This window comes from Chelmon rostratus, chromosome 12 (genome assembly GCF_017976325.1).
Source record: "Chelmon rostratus isolate fCheRos1 chromosome 12, fCheRos1.pri, whole genome shotgun sequence".
Lineage (NCBI taxonomy): Eukaryota > Metazoa > Chordata > Actinopteri > Chaetodontiformes > Chaetodontidae > Chelmon > Chelmon rostratus.
The window spans coordinates 306817-324488 of record NC_055669.1 but is presented as its reverse complement, the minus strand read 5'-3'; the positions used below and the strand labels follow the sequence as shown (position 1 = coordinate 324488).

General features: G+C 43.9%; 1 protein-coding gene across 1 annotated transcript in view; it reads left to right on the top strand.

Annotated features, from left to right (window-relative positions):
- Nucleotides 1–15198, top strand: part of LOC121614462 (E3 ubiquitin-protein ligase RNF31) — a 65402-nt gene extending 50204 nt beyond the window's left edge. Inside the window, exons 18-23 of the mRNA XM_041948324.1 lie at nt 297–409; nt 7615–7725; nt 8166–8214; nt 11438–11534; nt 14055–14220; nt 15148–15198. Coding sequence (XP_041804258.1) covers nt 297–409; nt 7615–7725; nt 8166–8214; nt 11438–11534; nt 14055–14220; nt 15148–15198 — 587 coding nt within the window. The remainder of the gene's footprint in view (nt 1–296; nt 410–7614; nt 7726–8165; nt 8215–11437; nt 11535–14054; nt 14221–15147) is intronic.
- Nucleotides 15199–17672: the final 2474 nt, after the last annotated feature.

The window sequence follows — 17672 nt, the reverse complement described above, 5'->3', positions numbered from 1 at the left end:
TTCCTCTGGCTGAGATGTTAAACCAAGGTCTTGACTAACTGTGGTCATTAAAGATCCCATGGCACTTTTTGCAAAGAGTAGAGCATTCCCTGTCCTGGCAAAATTCCCAATATCGGTCTCTCTGTCTAGTCACCTATATGAGTCAGTGATATGAGACATTAATTCAGTGAATAAGTCATCTATGCTCACTGTTCAATCACGTACAGACACGGCCTCTCTCCTCACTTTGTTTTTCTTCTTCCTTTTTCTTACCATTCACATCCTGCCTGTTACTCCTCCTCTCCTCCTCCCTCCAGCCTGTCCTAACTGTCGCTTTCAGTATGCACTGTCTAAAGGAGGCTGCATGCATTTCTGCTGCTCACAGTGTCGTTACCAGTTCTGCAGCGGCTGCAACAACCCTTTTCACACCGTAAGTCTAACACATATTTTCCTGTATCACCGTTTCATGCTGTAATTATCAAAGTAATGTCATAGTAATATATTTTATTAGATGAAATACTGGTCCACATGCTACTGTACCCAAGATATATTTATCATTTTAAATTATTTCAACAACATACACTGTGGTTTACACTGGGAATTGAAAATACACATATTTTAGGGATTTTTTTCTGTAACATTAGATTAAATGCAGCAGGGTGCAGGGTGTGTGTGTGTGTGTGTGTGTGTGGGTGTGTGTTGGGGGGGGGGGGGGGGGGCAGCAGGGAGTTATAGTCCAGGTTGAGTGTTTGTGCGGAGGAGGGGGAGGGCAGGCAGGGAGAGAGTTCAGCATCCTGACAGCGGAGGTGTAGAGGTCGTGGAGGGAGGGGAGAGAAGCACCGATGATCTTCTCAGCTGCTCTCACGATGCGCTGGAGGCTCTTCCTGCAGGACGTGGAGCAGGCGCCATACCACACGGTGATGCTGCTGGTCAGGATGCTCTGGATGGTGCCTCTGTAGAAGGTGTGCATGATGGGGGCCGGGGCTCTAGCTTTCCTCAGTTTGCGGAGGAAGTAGAGGCGCTGGTTCGCTTTCTTGGCCAGCGATGTGGTGTTGGTGGTCCAGGAGAAGTCCTCAGTGACGTGCACACCCAGGAATTTGGTGCTGCTTACCCTCTCCACCGTAGTACCATTGATGGTAAGGGGATACTGGGGGCGTCTTCTCCTGAAGTCCACAACAATCTCCTTCGTCTTCTCCACATTCAGAGAGACATTGTTGTGTTCACACCACGAGGCCAGGCGACTCACCTCGCTCCTGTAGTCCGCCTCGTCGTCGTTACTGATGAGACCCACCACAGTTGTGTCATCGGCGAACTTGACGAGGAGGTTGGAGCTGTGGGACGGTGTGCAGTCGTGGGTCAGCAGAGTGAAGAGGAGGGGGCTCAGCACACATCCTTGGGGGGCCCCCGTGTTCAGTGTGGTGGTGCTGGATGTGTTCCTGCCGACCCGAACTGCCTGAGGTCTCCCAGTCAGGAAGTCCAGCAGCCAGTTGCACAGAGAGGTGTTTAATCCCAGCTGGTCCAGTTTTGTGATGAGCTGTTGTGGGATGATTGTGTTGAATGCTGAGCTGAAGTCTATGAACAGCATTCTGACGTAAGAGTCTTTTTTGTCCAGATGTGTGAGGGCTGAGTGGAGGGCAGTGGAGATGGCGTCATCGGTCGAGCGGTTGGGCCGATAAGCAAACTGGAAGGGGTCCAGGGAGGGTGGGAGGACAGTCTTGATGTGTCTCAACACTAGCCGTTCGAAGCACTTCATGAGGATGGGGGTGAGTGCTACCTGACGGTAGTCGTTGAAACAGGAGGGCGACGACTTCTTCTGGACAGGGATGATGGTGGTGGTTTTGAAGCATGTGGGGACAACAGCTTGGCTCAGCGAGATGTTGAAGATGTCTGTGAAGACATCAGTGAGCTCTCCGGCACAGTCCCTCAGCACGCTACCAGGAATGTTGTCAGGACCAGAAGCTTTGCGAGCGTTGATCCTGCTGAGTGTCCTCCTCACACTGTCAGGGGACAGCGACAGCACCTGTTCGCCGGGAGGGGATGGGGATTTTTGTGCCGGTGTGCTATTGCGTGCTTCGAAGCGAGCAAAGAAGTCATTTAGCTCATTTAGCAGGGAGGTGGAGCTGTCACAGGTCTGCGTGGGGGTTTGTAGTCCGTGATGGTCTGTATCCCTCGCCACAGGCTCTGCGTATCCCTGCTGTCGCTGAAGCGATGAGCTATCCTCCTGGAGTACACCTTCTTGGCCTCTCTGATGCCGCGTGACAGGTTGGCTCTGGCTGTCCTCAGGCCCTCCTCGTCTCCTTCTCTAAAGGCCGTGTTACGGGCCTTCAGCAGCCTGTGGACCTCTCCTGTCAGCCATGGCTTTTGATTGGCCCAGACAGTGATGGTCTCTGTTACTGTTACATCATCGATGCATTTGGTGATGTAAGCAGTGACGACGTCTGTGTACTCCTGGAGGTCGGTGATGTTGTTGTCGGTGGCACCCTGTTTAAACACGTCCCAGTTTGTGGTGTTAAACAGTCCTGAAGTTCCTCCAAAGACCCTTCAGGCCACACTCGCATCTCTTTCAGAACTGGTTTGGTAACTTTAACCAGTGGTCTGTATGCTGGCATTAGCATAACAGTGATGTGGTCAGAGGCGCCGAGGTGGGGGAGGGGAAGGGCCCTGTAAGCTCCTCTCTGGGGGGTGTAAACCTGGTCCAGTGTGTTATGTCCACGTGTTGGAAAGTCTATGTGTTTGTATAGCTTCGGAAACATCCTCTTTGGGTCTGCATGGTTGAAATCCCCAGCCAGGATGAGGAAGGCATCTGGGTGGGCAGTCTGCTGCTCACTGACGTGTTGGTACAGTTCATTCAATGCCTCGCTCCTGTTGTTTTCATTGGAGCTTGGAGGGATGTAAACAGCCACAAACAGTATGGCTGTAAACTCCCTCGTGAGGTAAAAGAGTTTGTGGATTTCGGTCATACACTTTCCATAGCTCTGTGACCAATGATGTTTCTCCCTCTTACTGCAATGTCGCCTTCCATTTTTTTTGAAGACAGGTACACTCACCTGTTGCCTTTTTATAGGGCCCTGGTTGGTGTGTTTACAATTAAGCACCTGAGTGTCCCTACACCTGACAGCTGTGTTTGATCAATTGGTTTATAGGTGTGGTATTTTGAAAGGCAGTGCCTTGAATGGCAAGGAAGTGACATCATGTTAGATGTCTGTGTCTAATGTAGAGAAGTGAGTGTAGTGTTTTGCAAAAAGTGTGAGGCAGAGAATGTGCCAGTATGGTTTTGCTCCTTGAGTGTCAGGTATCATAAACTGTAACATTTGACATACAGTACCTGAACATATGGCAGGCATCTCTCTTTTCTTCCTATCAGTCTAACATCTGTGGCAGAGCGACGTTCACTGAACAAGCTCCTGTCCATAATAGACAATCCTGATCATCCACTGCACAGCACCATCTCCAGGCAGAGGAGCAGCTTCAGTGACAGACTGCTGTCATTTTTCCTGCTCTACGGACAGACTGAAAAGATCGTTCCTCCCCCACGCTGTACGGCTCTTCAACACCTCTCTGGGAGGGCGACAAAAACAATAACCAACACAACAACTCCGAACCCACTGCACACCTACACCACACACGCACTTTATCTCACACACATCCATATGCTGGACTCAAACTGACTATTGCACACTGCTACTTTGCACAACTGCACTACTGCGCACATATTTAACTGCTCAAATGTTTAGTTCAGATGTTTATCCTGTATAGCTTAGTTCTTTATTTTTTACTTCACTATTTTTTTTTCTTATATTGGTATCTTGTATTTTGTATTGGATTTTTGCCTCTTACTTGAAAGTTGTGCCTTACTTGAAGGTTGATCTGTACTTGAAAGTTGTTCATCACTTGTAAGTTGCACATTACTTGAAAATAGTTCCTGTTTGTCATGCCCTCCACCTCTGGCTCCGCCTAGTGGAGCATCCATCACTCTATTCCTGCCTACTCTGATGGGCTGGAGACACACCTGTTCCTGATCCTGATGTAACTGATTGCAGCTGCGGCGAGGAGTGGCCTGTTCATCATTCCCTCTGCTATTTAAGAAGCCTGCTGACCACGACTCGACGCCGGATCGTAAAAGCTCATCAATTCCCTCCTCGCTGCCTGGTCTCATCTGCCATACCGCAACCTGTTCTGCTGCATTCCCTGGCTCCATTTCCACACCATCCACCTCCACCCTCTGCCATCCAGGAACCCTCAAGCCCTGCATCCAGCCTGTCCAAAGTCTCTTTGGTGTTCGATCTGCAGCCTTCTTCCTATGCGACAGACAGGTCTAGAGTAGCTTATCTAATCAGTTTGTTGTCTGGAAGAGCTAGAGACTGGGGCGCCGCAGCATGGGAGGAACAAGCCGCATACTGTCAGACCTATGCCCTCTTCACGGCTGAAATGAAGAAGATCTTTGACCACCCCATCAGCGGGCGAGATGCGGGAAACCGTCTACTCTACGTCCACTCTCCGGCAGGGATCGCGGAGTGTGGCGGACTACGCGGTGGAGTTCCGTACGTTGGCGGCTGAGAGTGGATGGAATGACGTCGCGCTGCAGGGAGCCTTTTACCGGGGCCTGTCTGAATTAATAAAGGATGAATTGGCCTCCCGGGATGATCCACCTGATCTGGATTCCCTGGTAGACGTTGCCATTCGCCTCGATTGCCGTTTCAGGGAAAGGCGACGGGAGCAGACTTTCCGATCCCAGAACATTCTCTGAATGGGTTGCCCTTGGCCCAAGTTGACAAAAAGACTGTTCCCATAACCTTGATTACTGCTGGCAATCACCAAGAAACATTAACTTTTCATTTAATGGAACATTCTAATCCTGCAGTTGCTCTCAGTTTCCCTTGGTTAAAGTTGCATAATCCCCAGATCGACTGGAGCAAGGAGATAGTAAGATCCTGGAGTCCGCTATGCCACGAAACCTGCCTTCGGTCAGCTCTGACTCCAGCCTCCACCACACCTAAGACCGCCCCCAAGCCCGTCGACCTCTCCAAGGTACCTAATGAATATCATGATTTGGCCCCTGTTTTCAGTAAAGAGGATGCTCTGTCTCTACCGCCTCACAGACCCTATGACTGCGCCATTGATCTGTTACCTGGAGCCACTCTACCCAGTAGCCGATTGTATAACCTGTCCAAACCTGAGGAAGAGGCTATGGAGGCGTACATCAGAGACTCACTTGCTGCGGGAAAAATTCGTCCCTCTTCATCCCCAGTCGGCGCCGGATTCTTTTTTGTGGATAAAAAGGACTCTACCCTCAGATCGTCCTGGGTCCCGTAATGTGAAACCTGATGCTCTCTCTCGTCAGTTCTCTGCAGAAGAAGGGAAATCTGATCCTGAGCCAGTTCTGCCTTCAACATGCCTATTTGCGTCACTCACCTGGGCAGTGGAGGATAAGGTTCGACAAGCACAGACAGTTCACCCTGACCCAGGTAACGGCCCTCCTAATAAATTGTTTGTGCCTGATAGTGTCCGTTCCAAGATACTACAGTGGGCGCACTCTTCTCGGCTGTCCTGTCTTCCTGGAGTGTCCCGCACCCTTGATGTCATGAGGCAAAGATTCTGGTGGCCGACCGTGGAGAAAGATACCCAGGAGTTTGTTGCAGCCTGTACGTTGTGTGCCAGTATAAGAGCTCAAACAGCCCCAGTTCTGGTTTACTGCAACCCTTACCGGTTCCTTCACGTCCTTGGTCGCATGTAGCTGTGGATTTTGTCACAGGTCTCCCCACATCAAACGGTAATACAGCCATTTTCACCATAGTAGATCGCTTTTCTAAGGCTGCTCACTTTATTCCACTGCCCAAACTTCCTTCTGCAAGAGAGACTGCTGACTTGATGGTGAGACATGTGTTTCGTCTGCATGGTATCCCAGCTGAAATCGTTTCAGATCGGGGCCCACAGTTTGTGTCCTAAGTATGGAAGGCTTTCTGCACTGCTTTGGGAGCCACAGTTAGCCTGTCCTCGGGCTATCACCCGCAGTCCAATGGTCAGACCGAACGGGCAAACCAGTCCTTGGAAACCTTCTAAGATGTCTGATCTCTGAGAACCCCACCACCTGGAGCGACCAGCTCTCCTGGGTCGAGTATGCACATAACTCCTTGGTTAACTCATCCTCTGGTTTATCCCCATTTCAGTGCTCTTTAGGTTACCAGCCTCCACTATTTCCATCGCAAGAACTAGAACTGGCCGTACCATCTGTGCAGCACTTCATCAGAAGATGTCAAAGACTCTGGAAGAAGGCCCGGGCATCTCTCCTGCGTGCCAATCAAAGGATGGAGTCACAGGCAAATCGGCGGCGCACTCCAGCCCCAACCTATGTAATCGGACAGAAGGTCTGGTTGAGAGCCAAGGACCTCCCTCTGAGAGTGGAATCCAGGAAGCTGGCTCCTCGGTTCATTGGTCCTTTTTCTATCATTAAAATTGTCAATCCCAGTGCAGTCTGTCTAAAGCTCCCTCCGTCTATGAAAATCCACCCCACATTCCACGTATCTCAAATCAAACCTGTTTCTGAATCTGTTCTTGCCCCCCCTGTCCAGCTCCCTCCTCCACCCAGAATGGTGGATAACTCTCCGGTGTTTGCAGTGAGAAGATTGCTGGATGTGCGGAAAAATGGGAGAGGATTCCAATACCTGGTGGATTGGGAGGGCTACGGCCCAGAGGAAAGGAGTTGGGTGTCCAGGAAATTGATTATGGACCCAGAGTTAATTCACGATCTGAAGAGGCGTCACCCGGAGAAGTACCCCCCCTCTTAAGAAGAGGGGGGGTATTGTCATGCCCTCCACCTCTGGCTCCGCCTAGTGGAGCATCCATCACTCTATTCCTGCCTACTCTGATGGGCTGGAGACACACCTGTTCCTGATCCTGATGTAACTGATTGCAGCTGCGGCGAGGAGTGGCCTGTTCATCATTCCCTCTGCTATTTAAGGAGCCTGCTGACCACGACTCGACGATCGTAAAAGCTCATCAATTCCCTCCTTGCTGCCTGGTCTCATCTGCCATACCGCAACCTGCTCTGCTGCCTTCCCTGGCTCCATTTCCACACCATCCACCTCCACCCTCTGCCATCCAGGAACCCTCAAGCCCTGCGTCCAGCCCGTACTCTTCGGCCCCACCTATTAGTCCTTGGTATTGTGTTCAGTTCTTGGGTCGTCCCGCCAATAAACCTAGGTTAGGTACTTTCTGTTAGTGTTTATAGTGTTTTGCTTATTGTTGTACAAAGTAGTTTTCATTAGTTATCCCTCCATATAGTTTTCCCCACTAGACCGTTAGAGGTCTGTGTTGGTTTTCAGTTGTTGTAATTTTCGGTTGAGTATTGTCTTTTCCCGTTAGAGGGCGCTAGTGGTTCGTGTCTATTTAGTTTTTCCTATGCCCTGTCTGCATAGCGTTTTCTGTTATAAATAAACTCAATATTATTACAAATTATTTGCCAAACCTGCGTCTGCCATGTCTGAGTCTGCACCTGAGCCTCTGAACCCCGAAACGTGACACTGTTCTTATTTTGCATGCCCTTGTGTGTCCACCTTTTTGAGCTGCTGGAACTGCAAATTTCTCCTTGGAGATAAATAAAGTATCTATCTATCTATCTATCTATTTATCTATCAGACCTGTGCAGTGGATGAGTGCAGTGTATCTGGATTACATGCCCATCATCCCAGAGACTGCCTCTTTTATCTGAGAGACTGGGAACCTTCCAGACTACAGGCTTTACTGCAGGTGCACACACACACACACACACACACACACACACACACCATTTGTGAAAAATAAAATTTATATTGTTTGTGTTGTGTTGCTTCTAAAATGTCTTTTGTGAATTGTTATTTTCTAATACTTAAAACTAACACTTTGTTTTGTGTTTTGCATTGTTTTCTAAAATGTTTTTGGTTTTTGTATGTGTGACTTGTCAGTGTTTTCTATTTTATGGCTGTCTTTTCTGCCATGTTGTTGTGTTTTCCGTTCCGTTCCTTTGTTTTTTAATTAGTTGATTTGTTCTCAAAATGTGGTTGTGTTTTCGGTTTTGCTGTAGTGTGTTCAGAAATGTTTTTTTAAATGTTGTGTTTTCTATTTTTTTGTTATGTTTTGTTTACTATTTGGCACCTCAGAGCCTTTATCTCATGTCATCCATCAGTGTTCTTCTTTTCTATCTGACACAGACAACTGGAGTGGCCTTCAACTCTGAACCCCCCCCTGGAACACAGACAGGTAGACTCCATGCAGATATATAATATAGTTCCAAACATAGGCAAAGTTTCCAGGTGTTTCTAGTATTTTTTTAAATAATAGTACAAAATTATAGAAACATTTCAATGAAATGAAATGACATGGAAAATCCATAATAAAGGGCTTTAGGAAGATATGGCTCAATAAAGTTATGACTCTACATCAGCCTGGCTACAGTGCTGAAAAGAATCCTGGGGTTCTTATTTTCCTATATTAACAATAGATAATAGGCTGAACTAACATCGTGGAGGGCCTTTAATACTGTTGTCGTGGAATAATCTCTTCAGATGGGCCAGTGAATCTTCAGATCCTCCACAATACTTTAGTTTACATTTAATTCTTTGAGAAAAGTTCAAGAATAGAATAAGACACAAAGACAGGCAGAGTCAGGTGCAATATCAATGTAGGTTCACTGTAAATTCAGCAAAATACAGTAGAACCGAAGCTGGTTCATAAACACTGGCACTGAAACTCAATCAGCGTATCCCCTGGTTAGCTCCCACATTTGTGGGGTCTCTTTCCACCCCTTTTCATCCATTTTAGGATTTTTTTTTTACTATTAGTTCTGGTTATCTGTGAGCTTGACCTTTTGCCCCTCATGACCACACAGGTTTTAGTACTCAGAATTTGTAGTTGACAGTCATCCATATAACATGTCTGCAGTTTTTACAGGACACACACATGGGTATCTCTGTTTCTGTCAGTCTTCACAGTCTCTTCTGGGACTGGGACACAGTCTAAACCAGGCATCTCAAACCGGTTCCATAAAGGGCCGCGTGGCTGCAAGTTTTCATTCCAACCAAGGAGGAGCACACCAGGCTGGAATCAATTAATCAGCTCATCTCAGTCTTCAGCTGATAACTAAGTGATCCCTTGATGTTGATTGGTTGGCCTGATGTGCTCCTCCTGGGTTGGAATGAAAACCTGCAGCCACGCGGCCCTTTATGGAACCGGTTTGAGATGCCTGGTCTAAACCTTCTATGGGGACATACACCTGAAAAATGGAGCACAAATGTTGGCCTGCAACCTTTTTTGTGGCTGTGCTATGCTACTGTTATTATTATTTCCATATCGGTGGAACACCATTTCCCGTCAAATCTTCACTTGCTTTAATTTGTGGGTTTGTTTTATTAGCTTCTTTTTTAGAGGGGCAATAGAGTTGAGTATCATATGCAGTGAGTCTGCAACACTTTGGGACGGACTGACGTTGGGATAGGAGTCCTCTATTATACTGAGACGTGGTAATGAATGAAATGCCGATGGAATCCCTCCCTGACATGTAGGAATTTTTGCCTAATGGCATGTGATCTGGTAATAGGAATTCAAACATTATTAAATTATGGTCCAATAAAAGGGGATTGTGTGAAGAGACTATTGAATTTCAACTTCTATGCACATGCCAGAACATGACTGAGGGTGTGGTTAAAACAGTGAGCACTCTGACAGAAGCCAATCAAATCTAATAATGTGATAACCACAGCACTAATGCTATCATTATTCTATGTCCACATGAATATAAAATCATCTACAATAATTACATTATCTGAAGACTATGAACTTCAGAATATGATGTGATACACTTCAAGAAATAAGACTGGCTGCAGTGTTTCAGATTTCATTTGAAAGACTAAGAACAATTTAATTGAGTTTAAGTAAAGGATTGCTAAAAAATGGCTGTGACTCCACCTACTCGGCTGGTACCTCAAGGAATGTGAGTATTGATATAGCTGGGAAAGTAGCTTCATTTAGGCTACCATACTCTCATGACTCAGTGAGGTTTCAGTAACACAAAAGAAATATAAATATATATATAAAATAAGAATCTAACATTAAATCATTTGTGTCACGATTCAAGGTAACATGGATTGAACCCAGATGTAGACACAAGGGAGAGCTGGTGCAATTTAACAAATTTATTTAACTAAAAGGAAACAAGAAGGCAGGTAGGCGGGTGAGTATCTAACCAAAATCAAAAGTTCAAGGAAGTAACATAATGGGAGGTCCTTGGCTCTCAACATAATGAGTCCATAATGAGAAATAAAGCAAAATCCAAAAACACACACACACAAGAAAAGGAAATCCAAAACTCAAAGCACAAAAAAGGGTCCAGGGAAAACTAAACAAATATCCAAAACACATGAAACACACTAGGTACTATGGAAAAACACTTACATGGGACATGGCAAGGCAAGGGAACAAAGACAACACTAGAAGACAATGAACAAACACTTACTTGGCTTCATGGCATGGCGAGGAAACATAGACAACACTAAAGTCGCTGGACAAACACTTACTTGAAACATGGCATGGACAAGAACAAAGACAACACCAGGAAAAAAACACTCACAAGTTAAAGGGCATGGCAAGGGTTCACAGACAAAGACCTGACAAAGACTAAGGGGAAGACACAGGCTTAAATACACAACTAATGACACACAGGTGAAACAAATCAGACAATTACAAGGGCGGGAAAAAACAAAGTAAAGCAAAAGAAGAAACATAACATAACCTTCAAAATAAAACAGGACGTGACAAAAACAGACTATGACAACACAAAAAGAAAACCTTCAACATAAAACAGGCATGACAAGCACAGTTAATGACAATTTGCTACAGCTTTAGGGGGCAGAGATCTGATGTTTTAGAGTCCATGTTTAATTCCCCTATCTTGCTGTACTATTGCAGTGTTGGTATTATTTTTTAAGTTTTGGGGCCTAAACCTAATCAAACTATGACCATTTCATGTTAAACACATGTTTATTATTGTTCTCAGCAGCTTTTTTTCTCTAGTTGGACGTTGCATATTGATTGTTAGTAACTTGACCATGGAGCCCTGCACATTGACAAATGATGCTACAGGGTTACCCAGTACCTTCAGAAGTGATGCCAAGGGAATCTCTTAACTTTTAAGAGATTGACAAATAATTACTATAATTACCAAATATTACTAACACGCTAAATTGGATGGCAGCAACTCTCAACTACCGTTGCCCTTAACCTTCATTCTTAATTAAGTCTGTCTATCTTAACCTCGGGCATAAATCCTAACAATAAAAAAAACAAGTTCCATGTAAAAATAATAAGTGGCCGTTTTAAATGTTTTTAGTGCATTTGATCTTTGTAAGAGTAGTACACTCTTTTTGTTGCAATTCCCTTTCCCCCTTCTGACCTCTCATTTGCTTTGTTTATCTTCCTATTTTGCCAGGTCTGTGTGGGGTGATAGAGCAGAAGGATGAGGGAGGTCAGCAGCCAGATTCAGCTTGTGGAGCTCAGACCCAACCAGGACATGCTGGACTCTGCGAGTATGAGGGTTTTGTTTAGTGTTGTTTGCTCTTATCTCCAACCAAAACAGCATGTTATACAGTATGCGTCTTCGGTGCTTGAGTCTTTAGGACTCCCCAAGGTCCAATCATTTTCACCTTTGTGCAATTCTTTTGATTGGTCATGCTTCCTTCAATCAGACTCTTGTGGTTTTGCTCACAATATCAGCTTTCCCAGGACTTACAATGCCACTCCACTTACTTATGTAATTTGGCACAAAATGAAGCATTCTTACATATTTGTTTTTTATAAGAATTATTCATAGCAGGCTTCCTCAGTCAGCAATGCAGATGGTCACCAGAGCTGGTTGCACCAGATGTTCCTAACTTCAAACATAGAAAGCTTGAGACATTGGAGTTAGAGGTACAGCTCTGAGAGTTCCTTGGTGATCTTTACCATGAAGGTCAAATCACACAGTCACTTGCTATCACAGTTCCATGACATGTTTTCCCTTCATCGCCATGAAGTCTTTGAGACAAACTGAGACTTAAAACCAATTTTGTTTTGTCCGGCAAAGACAGGTGCTCATTTACAAATTCTCCTGAATGAGATTTCAGCTCCTTAGCTATAAGCTCACTCAACACAAAACTTGCCTGCATAGCGCTGTCTCTCTCAAAATGCAGTATTGTGAAAGCAGCTTGGTGAGCACCCAAACTCTGCCAGAGAGTGTGAACTTTGTAAGGTCAAATTCAGATCCAGAAAAACTTTATTGATCCCCGCAGGAAAATTGCTTTGTTGCAGTACAACTTGCTCAACATACAGGTTACAAACTACTATAAAGAGGACATAACCATAATACTAATAATAATAAAGTAAAAAGTAATAGTAAAAACTACTACTGGTAAGTGAAATAACAATATAGTAAAGAGTGAAGATAAAAAATGCCCAATATAGTAAAAGTAGTGCTCATAATGAAGTTCAACTTCAGCAGAAAGGGGAGGAATTGTATACCCTTTACCATTCCAGCATAAAAACACCTATCCAAGCCTACCCAAAGTAAATTGAAAGCTGTTCTTGAACCATTTGCCGTACATGCATGGTTTTGGTCTCTTGTGAAAAGCAGCCTACAAAATGTGTTTTCATAAGTCAAACTAGAACTTATTTATGTTGAAGTCCAATATATATGCCAAAATACACAGTCATATGTAAGTTGCAGAAGTTGCATAAATTGACGAACGGACGCCTGCTGTGTATTAGTCCCATTACACACGTTTTCCTTGTTGTAGTTGGAAAATTGACAAATAAAGTGGCATATCCCTGTGTTTCAGTGGCAAAGGGCCAGTCATTTGCATAATTGGTTGTGATTGGCTGGATCTCCTCATCAGTGGTAATGCTGGGATCCGAAATGTCTTCCTGTATACATGTCTCCTTAAACCACATAACACTAGACTCGTGGAAGTCCCTCTGACTCTTCACCAGGGCCACCAGCTCTCAGTTGACTGGACCCAGCTTCCTTCCCTTGTCGCTTTGTTCTACCCCTGCTGTCTGTTTGTCTTCCGCATTACTTCATTATTAGTCCTTGCAACGCATTCAATTTAGCATGTTTCGAGCTGTAATGATGCTCGAGTTTTGGTCTTTTTCATTTCTGTGAGTGCACACAACCTAACTTAGGCACATTGGCTTGACTTGTATTTTACTTCACCGTGTCCTCAGGTCTCAGCAATGGAAACTAATTACCATGAACTGACAGGTTGACTGTTTAATTGCTTTCACCTTGCAGTTTTTCATTCACTGTTAAGCTACTTTCAAGAAGTTATTTTGACCGTAACAAAAAACAAGGGAAAAATAGAAGCAACTGAAAGATATTCAGTCAGTGAATGAACCAGTATAACCCATGCTGAAAGGTTCACAATTGTTGATTTTGGCAAAATATCAGCATGCAGATGCAGATACCAGGTTTGTTGTAAAAACACTAAGTATTTGAAATGTAGCAATCTACTGCTAGCAAATTTAGCATCATAACTAAGATGGCACTGTCTTAAAGTGTGGGAGTTCTATGATGGCAATTACTCTGGCAACCAACGTGGAATGTGTTGTGAAAGGCCCTGGTATTTCAGCTGTAATGTGAATACGCCATACTGGATTAAAGAGAGGCAACAAGAGCAGCAGAATGGTGAGTGTGACATTATGCTAAATGTTTCTAGTCAGCAGGTAAAAATGGAGGCTTCTTCTCTTATTAAAATATGATTATTATGATTAAAATTAGAAATAAAGCCCTCCTATAATATAAACCTGATTCAAACAAAAGCCTGGTACTTTCTGCAGTTGAGGTAAATTAAATTCCTCATCAGTTTTTGAGAATCGATCATAAGATGATCAAAATTGATACAAAAAATGTCTAGAACTACGAAAAAGAAAAAAGGATATAGTTTTCCTATGACAGGTAGAACCACAAAAGCTCATTCTACACCATCGATTCAGAGTTTTATAATCAGTATTAGGAGGAGGCTGCCATGCTGTGCTATGTGATCATGCTAACACGGTGGTGTACTGTTGTCCAGGAAGCATTACCGGGAGTACCTGGTTAGCCTGATCAATTGCCACTCCATCGACCCCGCCCCCCTCTACAGTTCCAATGAGCTGCTGCTGGCCTGCAAGAGGTACAAGGTGGAAGACACCCGCAGGGATGGGGAGGACGGCTTCACCTACTACAGCAGACTGCTGGAGGTGAGTGGGTATGTTTCTGTGTGCGTGTGTGTGTGTTTGCATATGGTACATATGTGATTGATTGGTAAATGTGACTTCGCTTACCCAGAGGAAAAAACCTAAAAACTTTGGTGATGCCACCATAAGGTTTTTTATGGTTTTGTGTGAAATGTGTACTGTTGGATGGAGGTGAGTTTGTTGTAGTTACGTTTTTGACAAAAATGGAAGTTCAAATATAGGCCTATGGTTATCGGGCACAGCAGTGTTTGTTGTACTTGGACTGGGGCTGGATCGTAACATCCTTAAAATAAGACGATTCATGTGCATTGATCAAGCACATTGCACACCATGGTGATCCAACCATAACAAGGGCATGTCAGTGATTCTAAATGGATTGTGCATGTGTATCGAGTAGAGGCAAAAACAAAGGCTGCTACCTAGCTCTACCTCTAGCTTAGACCATGAGGGAGTCGAGGAGTTTGCTTTAATTATGGTTCAGCAATTCAGAGGACTGGTTTGAAATGCCTTTGCAGCAAACATGCAAAACAACATCCATCTGAGAGGACTAGGTTGATTCAGTTTCACATACAAATAAGTCCCTGCTGCTCAAGCAGTAAAAAACAATACTGTCCTTTGCAGGAGTTATCTAAGCACCAGAGACATAGCAGATTGAAGGACTGTGCAAATTTACAGAGTGTAATCGATTTTATTTTTAATCAATTATTAGAAGACTAAATTAAAGCTCATGAAGGACCCCTTGTTTTTGTAATATCTTGTTTCTAAATGGCAATATATTGTTCTGATCAGATGAAACAATACCATCTTGTGGATGTCATGAACCAATATGTTCGATACATTTTTACATTCATAATTATTCTTATTTTTGAAATGAACAATTGTTGTTTATTTTGATACAATGACACTAACATACCTCTGTGGTCTCCCCAGAAACTGATGGATGAAGTACCGCTTGGTGACAAGGTGCCACGCAAGAAATAATGAACGCCTTGCTTCCTGTTTCCTGCAGTTGTGATAATGTTGACCTTTCACACACACGTTCCTATGATTGTATAAATACAGGAGAGTGTCATCTCTGAAGCTCTGTCTGAATATTTTTCTTTCTTTTTATTATTTTAGTTTCATTTCATTAGTGTTCACCACAGATCTAAATGAGATAATTGCTGACAGGAGCTCTGACAGCATAGTTAATGGCACAAAAGGTAAGGTAGTAAAGTAATATCAATTCATTAAATATATCAGGCGATAAATATCAAGTGATTCTACTGGTACACAATATAAAATGTGTCCATCTTCATTCCTTGTCCCTGCAGTGTATTGTCTGTTACCGTAGTAATCTACCCCAGGTAAAAGTGAGCCGGGTTCGTGATTCCAGAAAACCACTGTTCAGCCCAAACATAGCTGGTTACCTTAATCTCAACTGCATGCTTGTCATTGTTTTGTCTTATTTGTTGCATGTAAAATGAAACATTATAATTGTGCATGTTTAAACTGTATATGTAAGTGCTGTATCAGACTCAGTTTACATGTATTTAGTATTTGCAGATGATTTGTCTCGCATTCATTGTTGCTGATGGGGTGTGGTCGAAGTCCCCGCCATACCATGCAGAGTTGCTAAATTAAACTAATTCAATGGGGTGCAGTGAATGTGTGATTAATATGCATCAGTACGAACAGATTTATCTTGCTGGCTACTGCTGACTTGCTGATTGCAAGTACTTTTAAGAAGTGTTTGTTTTTTTGAGAATGTTATTCTTTTGAAAATATGGTTTTTGTAGGACTGACAGACACAAGCAAGAAGTGTAAAAGCTGTGCTCAGTACTGTGTCAACTGGTGATGTTTGTTCCAGACTGTCACACATGTGTAACTTTAGTCTAACATATCATTGTTGAGGTCATGACGTGTGATGGTGTACTGTATGACAATATGAGAAATTTGATCAAAAATTTTTATTTTGTGAACATCTGCACATAGAGCAGATAAATGGTATAAGAGGAATATATCAAATACGGCAACAATCGCAAACAGCCTCAACAGTTACAAAGGACACTCAGGATGTAACTGAGCATCATACCGAAAGGTTTTCAAACACTGTTTATGCCTGGGCCATTTCAAGTTAAAGCTCTTTATTACCAATCCCAGCTGACATGGGGCAAAAGGTGGTGTAAACCCCAGACAGGATGCTATCTTAGGGCTGACAAAGAGAGACTAAAAACGATCAATACAGTACAAGTACAGACATAGTGGTGGGCTCAAGAACTAAAGAGTTCAACAGTCGCATGACCTACAGAATGAAGCTGTCCCCGAGCCTGGCAATGTGGGACTGGATGCTGCAGAACCATCTCATTGACAGCAGCAGGCAGAGCAGATTATGCCCGGGGTGGCAGGGTCTCTGATGATCTCCGATGGTCTCTGTCCTGCACTGCAGGGTGTATAGATCTTTCGTTGATGGCAGCTCCATTCTGGTTATATGTTGAGCAGTTTTCTTCACCCTCTGTAGAGCCTTACAGTTGAGGGTGATGCAATTGCCATACTAGACAGTGATGCAACGAGTCTGGATGCTCTCAATAGTGCACTTGTAGAGATTGCAAAGTATCCTGAAGTACAGACTCCTCAGCCTGCAGAAGAAGAGCCATTGTCTCTGTGATCGTGTGGGTCCAGGTGAGGTATTTGCTGATGCTGAGGCACGCTGACTCTCTCCACAGTAGTCTCATTGATGGTGTCATTTTGTCTCCCTGTCATTTCTTGTAGTCCACAATCAACTCATTTGTTCTGCTGATGTTGTCCTGGCATCAAAATTTCAGGGCTCTGACCTCTTTTCTGTAGGCTATCTCATTGTTGTCTGTGATCGGATCAATGACAGGAGTGTCATCAGCAAACATGGGATGGTGTTGGAGATGTAGCTGGCCACATTGTCTTATTGTCTCAGGAGAGGGCTGAGACAATAAATCAAGAAAATGCAAAGTTGAGGAGGAGCGTGAGTATGTTAATGCTCGTAATGAGCAGGTGGCCTAGCTACCATGTGTGAATGGTGAATGCAGGCTTGTGTTGTAAAAGCACTTTGAGTTGTCGTCAGAAAGTGACTTATAAATACAGTTAATTTACCATAAATTCGTGTGTGTATGTGTACGAGGCAGCAGAAGAGGACTGATTGGTTGTCCGCATTTGGGTCAGTCATTTTAATGGTAAAATGATGATACAAAGGTTCCAAAAGTTGTAATGCATAACTCTACAAAGAAGTTTACAGTATACACTAGCACTACACTCCATTCACTGTGCTGGTGTTAGTGTTGATTATGGAATAATTTTGGTAGCACACAAGAAGTATTTTGTATCAACAGGGAACTATACTAGATTCTGTTGAAACATTTTAAAAGTTGCAAACTTCACAAGCAGCAAGCAAAACTGTTTGTGTGTCAAGTCAGCCTTTGTTGTAATGGCAATAAAAAGATCAG